The 24541-nt window shown below is 43.1% G+C and overlaps 1 protein-coding gene across 1 annotated transcript in view; it reads left to right on the top strand.

Moving 5' to 3' along the window:
* LOC126354187 (potassium voltage-gated channel subfamily KQT member 4) overlaps positions 1-24541 on the top strand; it is a 969743-nt gene that overhangs the window by 673601 nt on the left and 271601 nt on the right. Inside the window, exon 7 of the mRNA XM_050003638.1 lies at positions 17909-18093. Coding sequence (XP_049859595.1) covers positions 17909-18093 — 185 coding nt within the window. The remainder of the gene's footprint in view (positions 1-17908; positions 18094-24541) is intronic.

The raw sequence follows: 24541 nt of genomic DNA, 5'->3' as shown, positions 1-24541 counted from the left end.
TTGAGCTCCGTCTCTAATGGCCTCGTTGTCGACGGGACGTTAAACACTAACAACCACCACCTGCACCACCACCACCTAAGCTTACACACTACTTAACCTAAATTATCCCAAGGACAAACACACACACACCCATGCCTGAGGGAGGACTCGAACCTCCGCCGGGATCAGCCGCACAGTCCATGACTGCAGCGACTTGACCGCTCGGCTAATCCAGCGCGGCCCTTGGTAATTCATTATCCATTTCAAGCCAGCAAGAAAATCCAGAGTGAACGTTTCTCTTGCTGTTAGGTCAGCCGGAAACAACTCATGAACATGGATAATATTGTATGGATAACAATGTAGGATGTTTCGCATGAGTTTATGCACCGTGGTCACAGACATGTTCAGCGTTCGGGCAATTCACTGTACATTTTCACACCACCACTCGATCCGTCCTGCAGTGCTGTGGCCACATCTTCGACAGAGCTCGGATCAACTGTCTTCCTCCGCCTCCTACGTTGCACTTTAAAAGAATCTGCCTTTTCGAATTTTGTGATCATGTTTTCCAGGAGCTTAGCAGACATGGGACTAGTGCCTTTTTTCATACCCTAGAGTTTCCGGAACTTCTGCAGAGCTACTGGGGCACACTTCGGCTTCTTGCAAAAGAGCTTTACCTTCAACGCGCCATTCTTCCAGGAGACAGCCACGTTGGGCTTATCGGACGCAAACTGAGGAACAGCCATGTGCCGCGCGTCTTTTGGTGCGCATATTCTGACGCTTAAAATGCCATCTGTTGGTCAAACTTTCGTAAATTTTTGGTTCCATGACCTACATTGCTTTCGGTGTATTTACTTCCGTGCAGGATTTAAGTGGATATTGTTAGTATCTGTATTCCCAAAGATTATTGTCGCACTGTGAGAGTACTGCATTTGTTGCTAGAGTGGTATGTTCCCTCAGCCGCTCAACTAACTGAGCAGGAGTTCGTCTCTTAGGGGATGGTGCGTCGCCGCGGCGGCGCGAGAACAAAGGCTGTGTGAGACTCCCGGGCAGCCCCAGGGTGACTGGTGGAGGCAGCGGCCCCGGCTAGTAACGTCTGTCTGCCGGCACCCACTCCCCTCCCTTCTCGTCCGATCAAAGCCTCAGACAAAAGTCTGCGGCCGTCGTCTTCCTTCTGCAGAGACCGCCTCTGCAGCGAGCTCTCCACATGTCTGCAACATCCTCGCATTATTCCGCGAGCTGCGCAATTTCACCAGAGCTATAGAAACATGTGATATGAACCATAAGAAGACTGAGATAAATACGTTTAACAATTGCTGTTTTCGTAATTCGAGCTCTTGTTGTTGTTGCGGCCTTCACGTCGAGTACTGGTTCGATGCAGCTCTCCTCGCTAGTCTGTCCTGTACAAGCCTTTTCATCTCTTCGTAACTACTGCAACATACGAGGAGTGTTTTTTTTTAAGTAAGTACCGTTTTGAAATTAAAAAAAGACGTGCTAAGATATCTCAATAACGGCCATGAAAGCCTGTACCTTAATCTACGCACTGACGCCATTACAGTGTGATTCTTCCTTGTTTACGTTGTGTACTAAGCGTTTAAGATGCCTCTGATGGTTCAAATGGTTCAAATGGCTCTGAGCACTATGGGACTTAACATCTGTGGTCATCAGTCCCCTAGAACTTAGAACTACTTAAACCTAACTAACCTAAGGACATAACACACATCCATGCCCGAGGCAGGATTCGAACCTGCGACCGTAGCAGTCACGCGGCTCCGGACTGAGCGCCTTAACCGCCAGACCACCGCGGCCGGCTATGCCTCTAATAATCGTGATTCCCGTCGGCTGTGAAATACGGACTGTTACAAGATTTCTTAGGGCTAAAGGCCTAAAAGCGATCGATATTCATCGTGAGACCTGTGCAGTTTACGGAGAAAACTTTATAAGTGAGGAAATTGTAAGAAAGAGGGCGAGAGCATTTGAAGATGGCCGCACAAATGTGCGTGATGGACAACGGAGTGGGCGTCCTTCGGTCGTTAATGAAAGTTTGGTGCAGGAAGTGGACAATAAGGTGAGAGAAAACAGAAGCTTTATGATTTCCTCCTTGCGGGATGACTTCCCTAATGTTTCTCGTAGTGTTTTGTATGGCATTTTGACCGAGCACTTTAATTACCGAAAATTGTGCGCACGTTGGGTAACGAAAATGTTGACCGATGTGCACGAAACCAAACTTTTAGACAGTTCATTGACTTTCCTTGAGCGGTACCACAACAACGGTGATGATTTCTTAAGCCAAATTCTTACGGGTGATGAAACATGGGTGGCCTACGTCACACCAGAATCAAAGCAACAGTCCATGAGCAAGGGCATCTGTTAGCTGCAAGAAAATGCCCGTCCGAATGTGGCGAATCACACCAAATATCTCATCACATCTTTTCGATGGGAAACTCTACACCATCCTCCGTACAGCCCTGATCTTGCGCCCAGTGACTACCATCCGTTGCTGCACTTGAAGGAACACCTGGGCGGTCAGCGTCTTCAAGACGATGACGGAGTCAAAACAGTGGTGATGAGGTGGTTAACAAGTCAGGTGGCAGACTTGTATGAGGAGCGTATTCAAAAACTGGTACGACGTTATGAAAGTTTTAATTTCAAAACGGTACTTTCTTAAAAAAACACGCTATGTAGGTCCGCCTGAACGTGCTGTCTACCTTGAAGCCTTGATCTCCTTCTACGGTTTTCACCGTCCCCCTCCAGCCTCTTCCCCCATCCCTTCCTCTGAAACTTCCCTCCATTATCAGGCCTAGATAGTATCTTTCCAGCTCTAGTCCAACAAACAGCAGAGGATTTAATTAGATTCCTGTGTAGACTTTCTAGGGTCAGCCTAGCAACACGAATCATTCCTAATGCTTGGTGAACAGGGAGAGTTATTTTCGTTACTAAGCCAGGGAGAACAGATCATACCGAGGCCCAGGATGTGATACCGATCAGTCTGTCCTCATTTCTTTTAAAGACATAAGAAATACTGGTCAGTGTTTACTTTAGGGATAAGAGGATAACTGAGGTTGCTCTACACGTAATAGAACATGCATATCAACCGGGCCGGCCTCTGTGGCCGAGCTGTTGTAGGCGCTTCAGTCTGGAACCGCTCTGTTGCTACGGTCGCAAGTTTTATCCTGCCTTGGACATGGATGCGTGTGATGTCGTTAAGTTAGGTTAGTTAGGTTTAAAAAAATGGCTCTGAGCACTATGGGACTCAACTGCTGTGGTCATCAGTCCCCTAGAACTTAGAACTACTTAAACCTAACTAACCTAAGGACATCACACACATCCATGCCCGAGGCAGGATTCGAACCTGCGACCGTAGCAGTCACACGGTTCCGGACTGCGCGCCTAGAACCGCGAGACCACCGCGGCCGGCTTAGTTAGGTTTAAGTAGTTCTAAGTGTAGGGGACTGATGACCTCAGATGTTAAATCCCATAGTGCTTAGAGCCATTTAAACCAATATCAAACAGTTAAATCATGTAAAATCGCACTTCATCAGGTTGTGGGGAAGGTACAAAAAGCTCTTCACTTTCAGGAAACACATTACGACTATCGAATCCATGATAGAACAGCAGTTAGCATGACGCTGAGACCACCATATGCAGGTGGGTTAAGGCCATACTCAGAAGAATTAAAGTAGAAGACACCATGATGAATGAGAAAATGGTGATGAATATCACCAGAGGAGACCACACTACTGTGGAACCTACAAGGGAAAGTCTCCATTGCACCCCCCTCAGATTTAGTGGTAAAGTGGCCCAGTGGATAGCCCTTCAAAAACCGAACACATATCAGGCATGGAAACAGGAAGAAGGTGTGCTGAACTGTGAAAAACGAAGCAGAATAGAAACAGCCAACGGCTCAAGCTCAGTATGGGCAACTTCGAGGAGTTTGCAAGAACCGCGGCGTCGTGATGGTTTGGTCACTGTCTTGGACTGCAAAGCGGGAGATCTGCGTTCAAATCTCCCTTGTGCCCTATTTTTTTTTCACTAAAATTTAAAATTTCCGTCCGGTCATTGACGTAACTGTTCTCCATCTATAGTCTCGGAAATTGTCATGCTATACTTTGGTTATAGAATATGAGTCAAGTCGTCAGAGTATCTTACCGTTACAAGTAAATGTGTTGAATAGTGAGATCAAGCGACATGCCATATAGACCACTCACAGAAATGAAAACAACAAGTAAACGGATATGAAATATTTTACAACAAAGGAATCCAAGTGCCAAAACTTCCAAAACAGAACGCAAGAGTCATAACAAGTGGTACTTTGTAGAGCAAATAAGAGGTACGTACTTCTGTAGGTCACTCCTATACAACTCGCTGTTGCAAACGGACGTTACACCACGACACAAGCACAAATTTGAATAGAGCGAACAGACACGTCAAAGACAGGATGGACAGTTTATAATTTTGTGAGAAAAAGATATGGGGCAGGAGGGGGCTTTAAACAAGAATCTCCCCCTTTGCAGCCAATATCTTGCCCATACAAGTACGAAGACGTGGTCATCCAAGTTCTATCGACGTTGCACATCTTAAGCTTGGATCTGTTGCTATTTTGTTCCTTTTTTCACATCTCAGTACACCTTCTTTCTATTTTCATGCATGATATGTGTTCAGTTTTTGACGGGCTATGTAGTGAGCCATCTTACCACCAAATCTAATGGGGATATGAAGGGAAGATTCCCTTGTTAGTAGTTATGGGACTCATTGAAGAGTTAATTACTAGAGGCTACTTCTACCAAGGATACGCAGACGATTTAGTTATAGTAATACTTGGCAAATCTATTAGAACAGTTACAACAATGGCACAATATGCTCTAGACATTGTGGAAAAATTACGCAGAAAACAGGGTCTAAGGGTTCCCTGTTATAGTACAATTTCGAGGAAGCAAATCCAGCACACTTACTGGACTCTCAAGCTCCTCGGTGACATTTTATGAATACAGGTGGCAGTGATAACCATGGATGCGAAATTACTATGGACCCCTTGTGCAGATAATACGTATTTCAACGGAAGAAACACACTTACAATCACTTAGAACGGCACGTGGTAAAAGCTGTGGTCTAAACCCCAGGTGTATGTACTGGATGTACACCATTGCAATAAGACCTATGATAATTTATAGAGCAACAGTGTGGTGGAATAAAGAAGAGCAGCAGATGGCTGCTTAGGAGTTTGTCTAGGAGCAGACATGGCCTTGCTTATCCATTACGGGAGGAATTAGCAGCACGCCCACTGCTGGGATGGAGGCCATGCTGGACATGTCCCTGCTACACTTTGGGTTACAACGGAGGCAGAGGCAGGGGCATACAGGTTAAAAACTGGAAATAAATGGATTTCTTTAGGGAATCCAGACTTTCACACCTATACAGTGAATGTGGTAACTATAGGAATAATCACGGAAATGACGCATGACAACACAGTAGCTTCTAGCTGCTTCAGTAAATCTTCCAGTGTAACAATTGGAATAAGGGAGCAATGGAAGAACTAACCACGACATCGTTTAGGAGACTTGGGCTGGTTTAGTGACGGGTCGAAAACTGATGAAGGCGCTGTGGCCGAAATATACAGGGTGCAGCGTAGACCAGAGAGATCAGTCTCTCCAGGCAAGCTGACTCCAGTATTTCAGACAGCAATATCCGCTATCAGATTGCGCGCGGAGGAGAACTTGTGAAGTTGCAACAAGGAATGTAGCGTCTATATTTATTCAGACAGTCAAGTAGCTCTGAAATATCTGTCGGCCCTTGCAACGAGATTAAAGGTCGTTTCAGAATCTCACGAAGCCCTTGGGATACTACAGGAAAGCAACTGAGTGAATCTGCTGTGGGGTCCCTGGTCACTCAGGAATTAGTGGCTATGAATAAGCTGTGAACTGGTAAGGATAAGCGCGACGACTCCTTTTACTGGACCGGAATCTGTCCCAACCATCACTGAGATGATGATAAAATGAAAACTACGTAGCTGGATCAGGAGGCATCGTTTAGAATTTTGGATTGCAGCTACAAAACAGAAACATGGCGAGCTAATGATGCCGAAGCTCTGTTCCAAGGGAAGTTTCGTAATTCACAACTCTAACAGGAAACAGATTAAATGCATGGTAGATTCACGTCTGGGCATGGAGACTTCAAGAAACACCTAAATACGATGTGTATAGAGGAAGAAGCCTATATGTGTAGTCTGTGTGGTGAAGAGGTGGAAACCGCATCACGTCTAATCTACCAGTGCAAAGCTCTGGAGGACAAAAGACACAGAATTTTCGGGTCGGCGGAGCTCGAAGAAATTGTATCTAATAAGGCTCAAGTAAACAGTCTCCTGGCTTTACTATAGTCACAGGTATCGAAACTGTACATTAAACTCAGTGTCGGCGTGGACAACAGCGTACTAAGACCACTGTGGTTTTGTCTCCCAGCGTAAATCAAATCAAATCAGATCAGTCGGTCGTTATGAGGTATTTTGCTGCATAAGTAGCAGTACTCGTCTTCTAGTTTTTGTGCCACTTTCGAAGCTAATTCCCTCAGCATCGCCTAATTTAATACCACTGCTTTCCATAACCTTTGTTTTACTTTTCTTGATGTTTATAGTTTCAGTTCCAGTAACTGTTCATTTTGTTCAACTGATCTGCCAAATTGATTTCCGTCTCTGGTAGATTTACAATGTCATCGGAAAACGTCAAAGTCTTTTTCCTTCTTCCTGAACTTCAATTCTCTTTCCCAACTGCTGCTTAGAATATAAATTGAATGAAATGGAAGATAGGCTGCAACCTTGTTTCACTCCCTTCTCAACTATGGCTTTCCTTTCATGTCCTTTGACTCTTATAACAGCAGTCAAGCTTCGTAGTAGTCCTAGATAACATTTCTGTCCCTGTATTTTATCCCTGATGCCTTCAAAATTTCAAAGATTGTATTTTAGTTAACATTCTCGAAAACATTCTCCAAATCCACAAATACTACAAAATGAGATTTTGTGAATTATAACATGCAAGTTCAGTCGCCAATCTTCAGTCGTCCTTCCGCATTCCTTCTAACCTGTGCTGAACCCCCTGTCTTCCAGTATACCCAACGAATCGTCAACTATCTGATCGACTCTTCTGTAGCCCACTGTAAATCATCGACATTGACGTCTAAAAAATCTTCTAATCAAGTTTAAGCCTGATTGAATAGCTTTCATAATAGAGATGAAAGATAGTTTTTAAATTCCTGTATGTACTTCAAATTATATTATTTTCCTGCATGAGTCTTATACCAAGGTCAAAGGTAACACGGAACGATTCCGTTTCTGATAATTATTTTCTTAATGTTATTTCTCTTACTTTTCGTACACAAACTGGTCAGTTACAAAATGTTCTAGCCTTAACTTAAAGTTTCTATGTGAAGTGTTGCATCTCATACCACGTCACGAGCTTTCAACGACCAAATCATATGACTGGGTGGTCCCACATAATTTAACAAATCATTATTGCGGTAAATTCTACACTATAGTTTGGGCAAAGTTTACTTAGATTAGACTACAGCACTTCAGGATCTCACAAGAGACCGGTAACTCTTGGATGATTCGTTACAATTGAGTTTAAGCAATGCATAAAAGCTTCATAGGCTCTAATAATAGCAACTTATTCTCATTTCCAGAAATCCGAAAAGAAAGAAGATGAAATAATTTCACATAATAAATCATTCGAAAAGATTGTTTTGTGGTATTGGTGTGGTTAATGAGGTTAGTGACTTTAAGTTTCCATGCCTAAATGGTTGTTTCTAAAATAATGTGTATTCTAATAATACGATAGTACATGTTACTTCTCTCAATGTGACGAAGAGAATCCTAGTAGCCGTGGAACATGAAGATATCGAGGGATACGAGCAGTGGAGAATAAATGTAGTTTGTGGGTGTGTGGAGTATCTTGATCCATGAAAAGTGTGCTAGTGAGATTAGTGTAGAAAGTCAGAGAGAAAAAGAGATGTGCGTCGGAGAACGAACATTTATAAGAATAAACCGTCTGATATAACTAATACTTATAAGGGTCTTGGGGTAGCTAGATCCACAATCGGACCATTGGGCGCCCCCTTCCCCCCCCCCCCCCCCCCACCCCAACCACGTGGCGAATAGTTGAAAGCTTCCCAGATATGGGTGGCACTTGGGGAAATGAAATAGCCAGGGTTTAGGCTTGAGTTAGTATTCACCAACTTAAGCCGAAACCCATTAATGGCTGTTCTGGCATCCAGAGGGTAGTGGTCAGCGTTCGTTCGCCACGTTGGTGCGGCTGCTACAGATATATTTTGATATTTTGATCTCAACAATGAATTCCTTAACTTGTGTGCTTTCCCAACGGAGATCGCCACAACCATCTTAAACTTGAAAACCACGATGGAACAAAAGGAAAAATATCCACTGCACCGAGACCCATTACATATACTGGACATTCCTTGTCATCGGATCCCGGAGGACCAATAACATAATGAAAAGGAGAAGAGTCGGAGCTTCTTGAAACCTCTTCGCAAATACTATATTGTCACACTCAACACAAATATGCTGATCATGATAGGCGAACTCAAACAGTTTACGAATGTTTTGTAAAAATTCCTCATCAAAATCTTTGCTATACAAGAGACGCACTTCAGAGTCGAAAACCACTTCAACACAGAAAACTGCAGGATACAGAATGTAAAACCTGCTGTCAGCAGAGGAACACCGGCAATATTTGGCACGATATTTGCAGTTCACAAGTCAGTCATAGACAACACTCTAGATTTCAGTTCAGTATCAGAAAGAATCTCTGCAATAACCTTCAAATTAGGAAACAAAAGATACACAATCATCAATGCACATGGACCGATAAACGCTCACAGCAGTAAGAAACCAAAGAAGTCGAAGGCTTTGGGGAAGAAATGGAATAAATTACAAACAGAACAAAAGGGAGATGGTAAGATTTCCACAATCTCCAGAAACAATCCCCGAAAGATATTAGAGACTGAAAAGGATATATGACAAAAATTGACTAAATGAATTGGAGTAAAGTAACACAATAAATTTCTAGAGAATATTCAGGGAAAATATAAAGGATTATCAGCCTCCAAATATTTGCTTCAAAAGAACAGACGTATCATTGGAAACAAATACTAAAGAAAACTACAAAATTCTTAAAAGCTATTTTGATAAACCCCTCGATTGCGAGAATCCTAAAGAAAAATTACACTTCGCGAAGGCAGTACAAAACCCAGATTCAAAACCGTCTTCAATAGCAGATGTAGAAGAGATTATAAAACATCTAAAAACAACAGAACCCCAGGACAAGACGGCATTTTCTCCAAGATGTGGAAATTCAAAGACCAAACCATCACAAAGAAAATCCATACAATTCTCATGGAAATAGGGAATACAGGGAAAATTCCGCCGGACTGGAAATGTGCGTTGATTAACCCGCTCCACAAAGACCTGCACGACAGACCCTAATAACTAGAGAGTTACCTCTTTATTAATAGTCACCTAGTCATTACTCGACAGCTAGAACCACAAACTGATAGAAAGATAGGTGGATATCATCTGCGAACGCTCCTGAAGGTTAGGCTGGCGAACACTGTCGTCACATTCGTGGACTTCGAGAAGGCCTATGACTCCACAGATAATCAGATTCTCTTTGACACACTACAAAGCTATGGAATAGACAGAAAAATTGGACACTCATACAACAAACACTTCCAGGAACCACATCGAAAATAAACTTTATGGGAGTAATTCAGATCATTCGAGATAGATACGAGGTTCAGACAAGGAGATGGTCGCTCACTGCTTTTATTCAAAACGGTGTTGGAAAAAATTATCAAACAACGGGAGGAAAAAGTAAAAGGAAATCAATTAGGAATAACGTATGCGAACAAAACGATCATAAAATGCCTGGCGTTTGCAGGTGACCTGTCAATACACAAGAATTTGTGTAATACATACATGAAGTCCCTGCCAACACATATCTACAGATATCATGAGAAAACACAACACATGGAGAGAGAACTAGTTTTCGGCTTATTAGGTCACCTTCAGCAAACAATTGACTAGCGTCTGAAAGGGACACTGGTTCTTAGATAACCAAACATTATAGTCGAAGATACAATCATTTTAATAGAGTGTTGTGCTCAAAATTGTTTCCTAACATTGAAATTATGTGTTACACAATGGAAAATGCTAAGCACAGTAAATAATTATACTACACTTTATTACAGGTTAAATAGAATTTTTTTCTGAGATGCTGTTAAACTGAGTACTCTCCGTTTGTTGTACAACAAACATGCTTTTTAACATTGTTAACTAAACTTTAGTCAGAGGACGTATTCTACACAATAATTAGAATACATAATCTTACATTATTGCGAATATATGGTTATGAATCTATAGGTTGTGAGATCCCTGAAAAAGCTTTGTAAAAGATCTTTGTAATCGTTCCTTTTGTACTAACTGCCCATATACTCCTATTTTCAGATCATCAATAGGCTCTTTATGCAACTGCTGAGGATTTTATGAATTCCGGTGTAGATTTTTCTGTTAGTTCACGTATGCCGATAAATGCAGCCATGTTCCACAAAAAATACTTTTTTTTGAAGATAAACGAGCAATTCATAATTAATCTCATTTCGTTCACAGTCTGCCAGTTCTAGTACTGACTCGAGCAATGGTATGTGAATCGCTCATTTGATGCAGAACCGTTTTTTACTTTTTCACCTGCGTTGTACGTGAAATATCCTGTCTACATGTTTTTTGTATCTTTCTTACATCTGCAACTATGTAATAGTCCATAAGCACTGTGCAGTGTATGGCGGAGAGTACGAGGAACCAAAAGGATCGAATTTATATTCTAGTCCCTTTGCGCACTAACTGAAGGAAAAATGACCGCTACGTGCCAGTGCACGTATGGGAATGTCTTATTATCATCATTCATATACTATGATGGCAGCATGATGGTCGCACAGTTCCCCTGGAATACAGATTCCATAAATTTACAACAGAGTTTCACGAGAACTACGTCGCTGCTCTTCTAAGGATTCCCTTTTACGTTCCTCAGGCATCTGTGCTGTATCTTCGTATGAGCTACGCTAACGTGCTACGATCCTAGTAGCGCGTTTGTAAGTCCGTTCGCTATATCTTGGAATGCCTACTTGGTATGGCCTTCCACAATGATTTCACGGGGTCATCCCATTTCGTACACACTTAAACACTTACACGATGTTAAACACTCGAAATGTTGACCACTTGTAATCGGATTCCATTGGGTGCTTTCTCTTCGTGATAAGCAATACTTTCTAGTTATCCGCATTTTAAAAAATTGCTCTTATTTACACCAAGTAGAAATTTTGTCACAGTCTTTTTGCATTTCCTTGCGATACTTTCCTGTAGACAGCAACTTCACCAACGAACAGTGGTAGAGCGCAGCTCGTGGTCGTGCGGTAGCGTTCTCGCTTCCCACGCCCGGGTTCCCGGGTTCGATTCCTGGCGGGGTCAGGGATTTTCTCTGCCTCGTAATGACTGGGTGTCATGTGATGTCCTTATGTTGTTCAGGTTTAAGTAGTTCTAAGTTCTAGGGGACTGATGACCATAGATGTTAAGTCCCAAAGTGCTCAGAGCCATTTGAACCTACTGATCCTGTCTGCTAAGTTAAGTGTGCTGATATTATTAAAGGTCATGTTATGGTTCATTGGGACACACTGGATTTTACTTTTGTTTCCGTAGAGCATTCACCGTCTAGTACAACATACTGGGTTCTATTAGTCAAAGATTCCTCCTATTCGCATCTAGTGATGAGCCAAATTACTGTCATCGCCTACTTACAGCGTGTTGCTCTATGTTTGGATGCAGTACAGCAGTGATTCTCCAGGTCATAGATTCGATACTTGCTTGGTAGGTATCGGGAGGTACGTGGTAATTATCGGCAGTTACGGCACAGTGGTTGGTGGGCGCACTCTTGGGACTTGATAGCATGGCAAGTGTGTTCCGCTCGCTTTAGCCGACCGCTGTGGCCGAGCGGTTCTAGGCGCTTCAGTCCGGAACCGCGCTGCTGCTGAGGTTGCAGGTTCGAATTCTGCCTCGGGCATGGATGTGTCTGATGTCCTTAGGTTAGGTTAGGTTTAAGTACCGGGTGATCAAAAAGTCAGTATAAATTTGAAAACTTAATAAACCGCGGAATAATGTAGATAGAAAGGTAAAAATTGACACACGTGCTTGGAATGACATGGGGTTTTCTTAGAACAAAAAAAGTTCACAAAATGTCCGATGGAAGGCGCTGGACAGCAAAACGTGAGTGACTGCGCATGACAATGGTGTATAAAAGGAGCTGTAATGAGAAAGAGTATCAGATGCGCCAGCAGTCGCAGCATGTAGACGCTACCTGAAAAGGCGATTTTAGTGAAGCTGTATTATCATAATGGGGAATGTGCTAGTTCAGCGTTACGATCCTATCGCCATAGGAAGGAGATTCGAACGGGTAAAGGTCCGTTGACAAATGGAGCTATGGCGAGAATGGTTTCGAATTTCGAAGCCACGGGTTGTTTCGACGATAGAGCCCGTAGTGGCCGACCGAGCGCAAGGCGTAATGCTGCTGCGACAGTTCAGGAACAAATGGAGACTGTAGCGGGTTCGTCTATGCACGGAGAAGTCAACACTCGTGCAGTCGCACGTCGCACCGGCATTCCATACATTATTGTTTGGTTGGCACTTACGCGTACCCTCCGATGCTATCCGTACAAAATACATCGGCATCATGAGCTGTTACCTGGCGATTTACTGAAGCGGAGGGCATTTACGGTGTGGGGGTTTCAAGAGATGGCGGAAGATGACGATTAGTTGAGTAACGTGTTGTAGACTGACGAAGCGCATTTCACGCTCCGAGGGTCTGTCGACGCCTACAACTGCAGAATTTCGGCTACCGAAAATCCTAGAGCTGTCGTGGAAACTCCATTGCACGGCGAGAAAGTCACGGACTGGTTGGATTTACCACATCTACCGTTATCGGACCTTTATTCTTCGAGGAAATGCGTGATTCTGGTTTTGTTCAAATGGCTCTGAGCACTATGAGACTTAACAGCTCAGGTCATGAGTCCCCTAGAACTCAGAACTACTTAAACCTAACTAACCTAAGGACATCACACACATTCATGCCCGAGGCAGGATTCGAACCTGCGATCGTAGCGTTCATGCAGGATGGCGCTCCACCCCATATTGCTAGACCCGTGAAAGATCTCTTGCGCTCGTCGTTTGGTGATGATCGTGTGCTCAGCCGCCACTTTCGTCATGCTTGGCCTCCCAGGTCCCCAGACCTCAGTCCGTGCGATTTTTGGCTTTGGGGTTACCTGAAGTGGCAAGTGTATCGTGATCGACCGACATCTCTAGGGATGCAGAAAGACAACATCCGACGCCAATGCCTCACTATAGCTCCGTACATGTTTTACAGTGATGTTCACAACATTATTCCTCGACTACAGCTATTGTTGAGGAATGATGGTGGACATATTGAGCATTTCCTGTAAAGAACACTATCTTTGCTTTCTTACTTTGTTATGATAATTATTGCTATTCTGATCAGATGAAGCGCCATCCTTCAGACATTTTTTGAACTTTTGTATTTTTTGGTTCTAATAAAACCCCATGTCATTCCAAGCATGTGTGTCAGTTTGTTACCTCTCTATCTTCATTATTCCGTGATTTATTCAGCTTTCAAATTTATACTGACAACGTCAGATGTTAAGTCCCATACGCTTAGAGCCATTTGAACAATTTTTGAGCCACTCGATTTGGAACGGACGGATTTGTTGGCCAAGACACCGGAGTCAGAGTTCACTACTATACCCCTAAGCCACTACAGTGTGATTGTATTCCTGGACACGGATAGTTATCGTTATGTAAGATGCCACCGCTGTCGTGGAAACCATCAAGCATGCAGGGACGCATGTGGTTCGCGTCTGACCAGGCGAAACATTTCCATTGATCAGCGGTCTAGTTCGATAATCCCGGGCGCACTGTAATCGTAACTGACGATTTCCTTCGGTCAGTACAGAAACGTGTAGGAGCCTCACATTCAACAATGTGCGCCGGTCGATGTGTTCCGAAACACTTGTGCCTGCTCCAACATTGTACTGTATCGTCAGGTCTGGCAAATATCACTGCCTATCCTCTTGCACAGAGCGGCGAGCCTCCGACCTCCTCGTTCTGTGGTGATGCGTGAACGTTTAACACTTCATTGCCTATTTGTGATTTCACCATGCTATAAATATTTTTCATAGGTTTTTACGGCGTTGGCAGTTGACAATAATGGCGGTTTTCGGTTTTTTTTTCAACGCCAGTTCAGCAGGAATATTAAAACAACCTGTTTCTGAATTAACTGATTTTCGGCTTTTTGTTCCTACCATTTCCCGGGTTAAACGTAGAAATCGAACGACGACTGAAAAATTTTGACTCCCTCAGTTTCACGATATGTTGTATCAAAATATTTAATTAAACATGCAAATAAGAGAAAGCTTAGTCCACCCACCGTTCGCTGTTTTTGTCGAAAAGTGACAAGTGATTGACTGCTATAAAAAAAACACCAGTATCGTCCTACTGATTCTAATTTTTTCAAACTGTGCTCAAAAGTCATGTTGTATATGTAGTCCATACCACTATTTGTACATTACGCACATTGCTGCTAAAGGGTGAAATCTGTGGTGGAATAACTCTATTTTTTTGCTTTAATTTGTCCGTTTTCAGGAGCTACAAGCTTACAAAGGCGTATTATGGAGACATAGGTAGCACATCAGCTGCTTTCTAACTTATGGTAAATTATGAACGAATTGTTAAGTTTTCAGTTTTTCCTTATAAGGAGACATATTGGTTTTAGTTCCTCCAGCTTTTAACATTTTAAAGTAAATTGGACAGTATACTTAAATGAGATCGCACTTTGTAATATACCTACAGGCTAGAGATGGGGCCAATCTATAATACAACTACTATCCGACGACGACTGCGAGAATCTGCCACACAAAGGACAGATGGGACAAGTCTCGCACGCTGCTAATTATAAAACATGCCATATGGTACCAATTTTTACCCCATGTGTTTGTTGCTGTTGATATTAAAATAGCACTGACCGCTTTTCCCATTTTCTATAATAACGCGATATTTCAAAGCAATGAAAATTCTATCGAATAAAAATTACTAGTTCTTTAAAAAATGTTCATTTAAAAACGAAAAATTCTAGCACTACTGTTATTACTAATTGATATTTCGGATTTTTTACCTGCCTATTAGTAAAAAATAAGAACGTCGTTATAACCGAGACCAAACTTAAACCAAAAGATACCAGTTATTCATAACTAAAATACCAATACCGTTTTTAACCAATCGGTTTTCCACATCCCTAACAGGGAAACAGGCGACTAGGTTCGCAATTTTTGCGATGCTTGTTTCCAGGCTCCAGGACACAGTAACCTGCTCCTCTTATACACTGAAGCACCAAAGAAACTGGTATAGGAATGCATATTTAAATAAAGAGGTATGCAAACAGGTAGAACACAGCGCTGCGGTCTACAACGCCAACATAGACAACAGGTGTCTAGCGCAGTTGTCGGTTAGTACTGCTACAATGACAGGTTATCAGGATTTAAGTGAGTTTGAACGTGATGTTATAGTCGGCGCACGAGCAGTGGGACGCAGCATCTCCGAGGTAGTGATGAAGCGAGGATTATCCCATACGACCATTTCACGAGTGTACCGTGAATATCAGGAATCAGGTGAAACATCAAATCTCCGGCATCGCTGCGGCAGAAAAAAGGTCCTGCAAGAACGGTTCTGGCGATGACTAACGAGAATCGTTCAAAGTGACAGAAGTGAAACCCTTCCGCAAGTTGTTCTGAGGTTAAACGCTCCCGCTTACCACCAAAGTTACCAGACATGAACAAGCGACAATGTGCGAACCATTCAACGAAGCATCATTGATATGGGCTCTCGGAGCTGAAGGCCCACTTGTGTACCCTTGATGACTAACACAAAGTTTTATGCCTGGCCTGGGCCTGTCAATGCCGGAATTGGATTGTTGACGACTGGAAACATGTTGGCTGATCGGACGAGTCTCGTTTCACATTGTATCGAGCGGACAGACGTGTACAGGTATGGAAACAACAATATGAACCCATGGACACTGTATGTCAGCAGGGTACTGTTCAAGCTGGTGGAGGATTTGTGATGGTGTGGTGTGTGTGTAGTTGGAGTGATATCAGACCGCTGATAGGTCTAATAGATATGACTCTGACAGGTGCCAGCAGGGGTGGGCGAGCGGTTCTAGGCGCTACAGTCTGGACCCGCGCAACCGCTACGGTCGCAGGTTCGAATCCTGCCTCGGGCATGGATGTGTGTGAAGTCCTTAGGTTAGTTAGGTTTAAGTATTTCTACGTTCTAAGGGGCTGATGACCTCAGAAGTTAAGTCCCATAGTGCTCAGAGCCATTTGAACCATTTGAACCCTGACACGTGACACGTACGTGAGCATCCTGTCTGCTGACTTGCAACCATTCACGTCCACTGTGCATTCCCAAGGCTTGGGCTATTCGAGCAGGACAATGCGACACCCCAAACGTCCAGAATTGCTACGGAATGGCTCCAGGAAAACTGTTCTGAGTTTAAACGCTCCCGCTGACCACCAAAGTTTCCAGACATGAACATTATTGAGCGTATCTGAGATGCCTTGCAACGTGCTATTCGGAAGAAATCTACATCCCTTCGTAATCTTTCGGAATTATGGACAGCCCTGCAGGATTTACGGCGTCAATTCCCTTCAGCACTACTTCATACATCAGTGGAGTCAATGCCACTTCGTGTTGCGGCACTTCTTCACGCTTGCCGGGGCCCTACATGATATTATGCAAGTGTACCAGTTTCTTTGGCTCTTTAGTGTTTATTCCTTACCGCGTCACGTGCCTAGTGTGCCACAAGGTTATGGTCATCATAGTTTGGCTCATCAGGGCGTTTAATTTACTGAATGAAGCGTGCTGGAGACGTATATTGCAGGTTGTCTACATCTACATCTACATTTATACTCCGCAAGCCACCCAACGGTGTGTGGCGGAGGGCACTTTACGTGCCACTGTCATTACCTCCCTTTCCTGTTCCAGTCGCGTATGGTTCGCGAGAAGAACGACTGTCTGAAAGCCTCCGTGCTCGCTCTAATCTCTCTAATTTTACATTCGTGATCTCCTCGGGAGGTGTAAGTAGGGGGAAGCAATATATTCGATACCGCATCCAGAAACGCACCCTCTCGAAACCTGGCGAGCAAGCTACACCGCGATGCAGAGCGCCTCTCTTGCCCAGAGTCTGCCACTTGAGTTTGCTAAACATCTCCGTAACGCTATCACGGTTCCCAAATAACCCTGTGACGAAACGCGCCGCTCTTCTTTGGATCTTCTCTATCTCCTCCGTCAACCCGATCTGGTACGGATCCCACACTGATTAGCAATACTCAAGTATAGGTCGAACGAGTGTTTTGTAAGTCACCTCCTTTGTTGATGGACTATATTTTCTAAGGACTCTCCCAATGAATGTCAACCTGGTACCCGCCTTACCAACAATTAATTTTATATGATCATTCCACTTCAAATCGTTCCGCACGTATACCCCCAGATATTTTACAGAAGTAACTGCTACCACTGTTTGTTCCGCTATCATATAACCATACAATAAAGGATCCTTCTTTGTATGTATTCGCAATACATTACATTTGTCTATGTTAAGGGTCAGTTGCCACTCCCTGCACCAAGTGCCTATCCGCTGCAGATCTTCCTGCATTTCGCTACAATTTTCTAATGCTGCAACTTCTCTGTATACTACAGCATCATCCGCGAAAAGCTGCCATTGTCGTAGCTGGTGATTGCGCGCTGTGTCCGCAGGGCATCCTGGGCTCGGGTTTCGCGCTCAAGGTGCAGCAGCAGCAGCGGCAGAAGCACATGATCCGCCGGCGGCAGCCCGCAGCCACCCTCATCCAGAGCCTGTGGCGCTGCTACGCCGCCGACGAGCACTCCATGTCGGTGGCCACGTGGAAGATCCACCAGGTGCCGCTGCCCAGCCCGCCCTCGTACGTATCTACAACAGCTCGCACCCCGTCCCGTTCTCCCAGCCCCACTACAGCCTCTTCGAGCATTGCAGTTGTGAGATCACCTTCAGTTACATCAGTTTGTTCACAACTTTATGAAATGCCAAGAACTCTTATCAAGTACAGTGCTTCTCAAACTTTCATAACATATGCCCATTTACGACAAGGAATAATGATAAATTAACTACTATACTGAGGACAGTGAATTACATGAATTCCACTCTACAACATTTTTAGCCTAGCTAAATATTCTGAGGTACATTCTCTTTCATTGTCTCTACTGCGTGAATCTCTACACATTATGTTCGGAGGCAATTTGGAAGGTGGCTGCATCTTCCGCTGGCGTCTATCATCTGAGGATGAGACGGCGGTCGGCCGTTAGCATTAGGCCTTTCGAGGCCTCTTTGGACGGAGAGAGAGAGAGAGCTGTATCTTCTGCAACCACCCATCTCCAAAAGTGTACGATATTTACGTACAACAGTCGCTTATCGCTGCACGTACAGGCATATCTCTGTCTGTGAGTCTCTAGCTATCTTTGTCTTGGGGAAGTTTGTCCTTCCCTTGGTCGGAATATCGAAAAGATCGATAGCGCCAAATGCACGTTCCATATCGTAACGCGAATATGATATACTGAACACGTAATTAAGTATGCAACCAGCGAAGACCCTACCAACGGGGTGTTTAACTCCAGTCTCTGAATACAGAAATACAGGATGATATTTTCCGCCGTGTACAAACTCTAGGGAATGATGGACGAGAGGATGCGGAACAGAAAAGATCTAATGAACTTAGGTCCAGAAATACACGGTTTCCGAGATAGAGACCATCTATTCAGTCATACATTCTTACCGACACTGCGGTTTAATACGCGCTGTAACTTGCAGCCACAGGTACAGTATGTGTAGAAAATGGTTTCCATGTCCCTCAACGCATGACTGTACGCGCCGTAACATGTTTTGTCTCACAAGTTCACATCGGACTGGCTGCATACGAATGTTGTCAAAAGGCAGCATGAATACGCTGCTCCAGTGTCTCCACATCTGGAATTGGCTCTGCATACACGATAGTTTTGAGATGGCCCTATAGCCAGAAATAGTACGTTTTGAGATGCGGTGAATCTGCAGGCCACGCAACAGTGCCCTCTTGTCCGATCCGTCTATCAGACACGACACGATTGAGATGCGTCCTGACGTTGACAATGAAGTTGGTTGGAGCACCATCATGTAGCAGCCACATAACCCTTCGAATCATCAACTGCATTTCTTCCAGCAGGGAAGGCAAAGTCACCCGCAATAAACCCCGATATGTCCGGCCCGTTACGCGCCTTGGAAGAAAGACTGGTTCCAAAATACGTTCGTCAATTATCCCAGCCCACACATTCCTGCACCGATGCTGATGATTCGCTGTCACCATACCATGGGCGTTTTGCGTACTATCCCACAGATGACTGTTATGAAAACTAAAGATAACATTTCGCGTAAAGGTAGCCTCATCTGTAAATAGGGTGGATGACGCAAATCCCGGAGTCGTGGCTGCCTGGTGAAGAAACCAGTGACGAAACTGCTTCCGCTGTGGAAAGTCTGTCTCTAGTAAGCTTTGCACACGCTGTAAGTAGTAAGTGTAGTAGCAATTGTCACTGAGAATGTTCCACACGATGATCTGGCTCCCCCTGTACTGGTGGACCAACTGCCTGATACTTACATGGCGGTCGCCTTCCACATTTCGGATACTTCCTTCACGATTTCCTGCTTCCTGAAACGACTATGTCTCAGACAAACGGCAAAATATGTTGCGAACATTGAATGCTGTTGTTGTTGTTGTTGTTGTTGTCGTTGTCGGTGGAGATAGGTGTCCTGATACAACTTTTCTGCCCGTCGCCCGTTGCCATTTGCCTTTACGTAAGTAAACACCACGTCAACACAGGCTCTCGATTCCAAACATGGAACCATTGTGTACAACGTTGTATGACATCCACTACAAGTTGAGTGAGCAAGAGAAGTGTACCGGACACAACATTACCAATTACTATGGCAGGAGGGCGCTAGGGCATTACATATGAAGAACAGTAACACCCTCTAGGAGGAAACCATTCAAACTGTAATTGTGGCTGCATGGTTCAGCCCGTATTAGGCTGCAGTCTCTGCAACAAAATATGTGACTGAATAAATGGTATGCATTTTCGGACGTAAGTTCATTAGACTTTTTTTTGTCCCGATCTATCAATCCCTAGAGTTTGTACACGGTAGAAAAAGTCACCCTGCATACCGTGTCTGCGGATACCTATCAGCTGACATGTTGTAGTAAGGCAAAAAACTTCCATAGGTCCGTACACAACATGAAATTATTTCCCCATTTCGGATTAAGTCGTGGGCTATAATAGTGACCTAGGCACGCAACATAAGATCAGCACGAGACTACATTAATTCATTAAAAGTCGCTGAATAACCTGAAGAATTGTTATCTTCACGAATCTTACAAATTTTACTAACTTTCTTTTTGTTTTCTCTCAGAAAAAAACAGCAGAAAATTTAATGCTCCAGAAATATTTCATGTGTTTTGCACCTTCTCTGCGTATCCCTGCGGGAAACTGACAAACATCTGCAACGCTTTACCCGAAATCATTTGTCTGTCATATCGTACACGTATCTGCGTTGTCAAAATAGGAAACATAAAAGCAGATAATTTTCCTGGTAACAGAAATATTAGTAAGCAACTCACCATTTTAGACTCCAAATATGTAAACTATATTTGGTTTTAACTTGAGATGTGAGTTCCTTCGAAATTTTAGTATCACTTTATAAGTGATGAATATTAGTTTTATTCCTACTTTATGTTATCAGCCATGGCTGTCTGAGAACACGATATCAACATCATTAAAGAGGCGTCTGCATTGTTTACAACACTTGATTTTACGAATTGCATTTCTTTAAAGGCTTGGCCAATATTGCACGTAATTAATTGACGTATGCTGCAGCTCATGGCGTTCTTTTGCATTACAGTGAATTCTGTAAATACAGAATAAGTGAAATAAAGTAAAATCAGTTTTCTTGTCACTGTCCTGGTTACACGAAATTTTTTTAATGACGCAGCAGAAGTATTACCCGTTTTTGGACTTGTCGTGAAACAGTTCACGTTGTTCTTCTCCAGATGTCGTTAGCATGTCATGTAACAGGCTCATATGGGCGCACAGACGGAAGGCTCTTTCGTTCACGTTGTAGTAACAGTACGTGGTTCCCATGCTGTAGATGGAAAACATGAGGGGTACGACGACATTCGGCCGTCACGGTTTGACGACTGGAGTTCGACATCCGCTTCAGATAGACATCACTGTAACGAACTAAATAACTATAATTTCTTTGCTGTACTATGGTTTCATGACGCCACTTCAGGTTGTTCTGTTGTAGGTACAGGGATGAATGTAAAACGTGGGCCCAAGATATTGTGGTGTGGATTTCTTTCAGAGTCAGTCGCAGGTTCCTACAGGCTGTCCGAGACTCGTGTCCATACAATGTGCAGCCATTTTTATCAGATTAAATTATTAATTACTCGACTGCAACAAGGAAGTGAGACGAAGATATACCTCTGTTTGCAGCGATAATCGAATTCTGTAAAGAGATCATATGTCAATATCATACACTTTCTGATGATGGAATGTTGCAAAAGGTACAGCCACTTTCAAATTGATGATACAAAAAGGTTAATTTTCTTCATCATTTCCTTCATTGGTTTCATGTATTGGGCACTTTCTCGGCAAAACTGAATCAGTTCGACTGACTGTCTCAGCGTCATCTATTAGGCACAGTTTCTCCACAGTCCACTTTCTACAAATATTCATCAAGCTAATGAGTGAAGCTTAACAAAAGTCATTGTATCTGTGTGAAACAGGTTTGTCATGCGTAGTTAGATTGGCAGGGTTCGGGTGTGGTCTAAATCGTTGGCATAATTATGGGGCGTGAGGCAAACCCATACGTCACAACAATGTTGCCAGATTTCTTGTGGAAAAAAATCTAAGCACCAATGCGCTATAAAAAAAATCCAAGATAGCGAAAATCGGCCACATTTACATGAGAACGCCAGGAAAAAAGGTAATGGAAAAAAAACCACTCATGAAAATTTATTTTACATTTTCTATTTGCTTCACTTTTTATATGTCCATAGATTATACAAGTACTTCATTATTTCTTCGTATTACTGTTGCGGTAGGGGTAATGGGCCAAATTTCCATCTCGAAACTTACAAATTTGGCGTCATTTTTTCCTGCCATAAAAATAATATTATATAAATACATTCTTAACTGATATACATAGTTTTCTCCCGCAGCTTCCACACATAAGTCGGTAACATTTTTTTCCGTTGGAGAAAACATATTCATGAATGAGGCTTCTTTATTCGAATTCGTGTGTTTCCACACCACAAAGTCGCCCAGTTTACATACTGTCGGCGAACCTTATAAATCTCACCACATGTCGCCTCTTTCACAGAAAAATAGGCACGCACTCATGAAAACACACTTGCTCAAAATACTAATAACATGCGCGCGTGCACACACACACACACACACACACACACACACACACACACACACACACACACACACACCACACACACACCTTAAACAACTCAAAATATGTGCACATGTACACGCAAAGAAACAAAAAACAACACACACACACTCAACCAACAGACCCACATACATGCAACGAAGCCATGAACATTCTATCCCCATATGCGTTCGAGAACAAGACTGGTACATTCAGAAAGATAGATTAAGATTTATCTTCCTGTCAATGACGACTATTTGTGATGTAGCTCAAGCACAGCTTGAGGAAAGAAATTGGCATGTCCTTTTCATAAGAATCATCCCAACGTTTGCGTTAAGCGATTTGAGAAACTACGGGAAACCCGAATATGGGTGACTGAGTATGGCATTGAACCACTGTCTGCCTGAAACCGAGTCCATTGCGCTATCTTGCTCGGTTCCGGTAGCACTGCAACGATCTTCCATATATGTGACATGGATTGATAAGTCGTGGACCGCTGTGCAGGAACAATAACAAATGTGACGCTGTAATCAGCCTAAGATGTAGGCTTTATAAAATTAAACTGTGATTCCACTGAACCTAGTCGTTGCACACATGTCCAAATGCACAAACACATATTTCTAATCTAATATTTGATACGAACGGAACTAAAGAATAAGTTTCCATGTACATATTTAACAGCTTTGAGACTGAAGAGCTTATCACCCAGATACCTCGTTAGTGAGAGCATTAGGTTCGAGGTCTTGTATTTCTTCTTTCAACTATGTCATATTTGAAGGCGACTGGCTTGTCGTCTAATGAAGTATGATTTCACATCAAGTAACTGATATTTCCTGTATCTTACGACAGTAAAAATCATAAATTTATCGAAAAGGTACAGAAAGTCACAAAAAGCAAAATTTACAAATAACTGTCCCATTGGGACTTAATGGTTACTTACCAAAAGTGAGCTATTTCCGCTGTTGATTGATTTTTCTGCCTGGAAATCTGACAACGCTGGAGTCGTACCATTGGTGTTTGGACTCCACTCCTCGGAAATTTTGTGACAACGTAGATTGCAGCACGACTTTTCCTATACTGCTATCATATGGTAACACATGTTTTACTTTCTCATTGTTGAGTAAACATCGGGAGGTTTTTATTGTATTCTATTAAATTTTCTGCTTGGTGATCGCTTTAGCCGCAGTCCTGTGGTGTACTTTATGCTTAAAACAACATTACCCAACAAGTGATACTGACTTGCCGCCAACGACGACAATATAGATTGAAGCGTTTTCAGTTGTCAGCACTGATCTACCAATCCTCGGAACGTATCAAGGTAATCGATTTGAAAGTTAGTTTGAAATTTGTACTACTTTAGTAGGCATGTACCTAATAGAGGTGGTGTGCCTTCCTCCGTCGTTTGAATTCACTTAACCCAACAAGTTGGAGGACCTATAGTCTAACATGGACTCCCAACCCTACAACTCACTGGGCATCGAAACCCACACTTTTTAACATGTAAACATTGAGACACGGTGCAAAATATGTGTCAAGCGCGACAGGAAGAAAATTGCACCGTACAATTCCTCAGTGTTTTCCGCCTGTGCCCACTTCTGAAATGTTTGTACAAAATATTTTACATCTTTCAGTGCAACGTCATGTAATTCATTGGGTATACACACCATAACTCAATTTAGGATGCAACTGTACTTCTGTACATTGTCATTTACTTCCGATATTTACAACATGCATGTTACATCATTTGTGTTTCATTCTGCGTTCCTTTTAATCTCTAGCCTGATGGTGTTGTAAATATGACTCATAACACACGACAACCGATGCTTTCAGAGAGAATTCATTGGTAATACTTCAGTGTAAATTTTTGTCGATGTACGTTTTTAATCCTT

The sequence above is a fragment of the Schistocerca gregaria genome, chromosome 3 (assembly GCF_023897955.1).
Source record: "Schistocerca gregaria isolate iqSchGreg1 chromosome 3, iqSchGreg1.2, whole genome shotgun sequence".
NCBI lineage: Eukaryota > Metazoa > Arthropoda > Insecta > Orthoptera > Acrididae > Schistocerca > Schistocerca gregaria.
The sequence above is the reverse complement of the archived record's forward strand: the minus strand, read 5'-3'. Positions and strand labels throughout refer to the sequence as shown.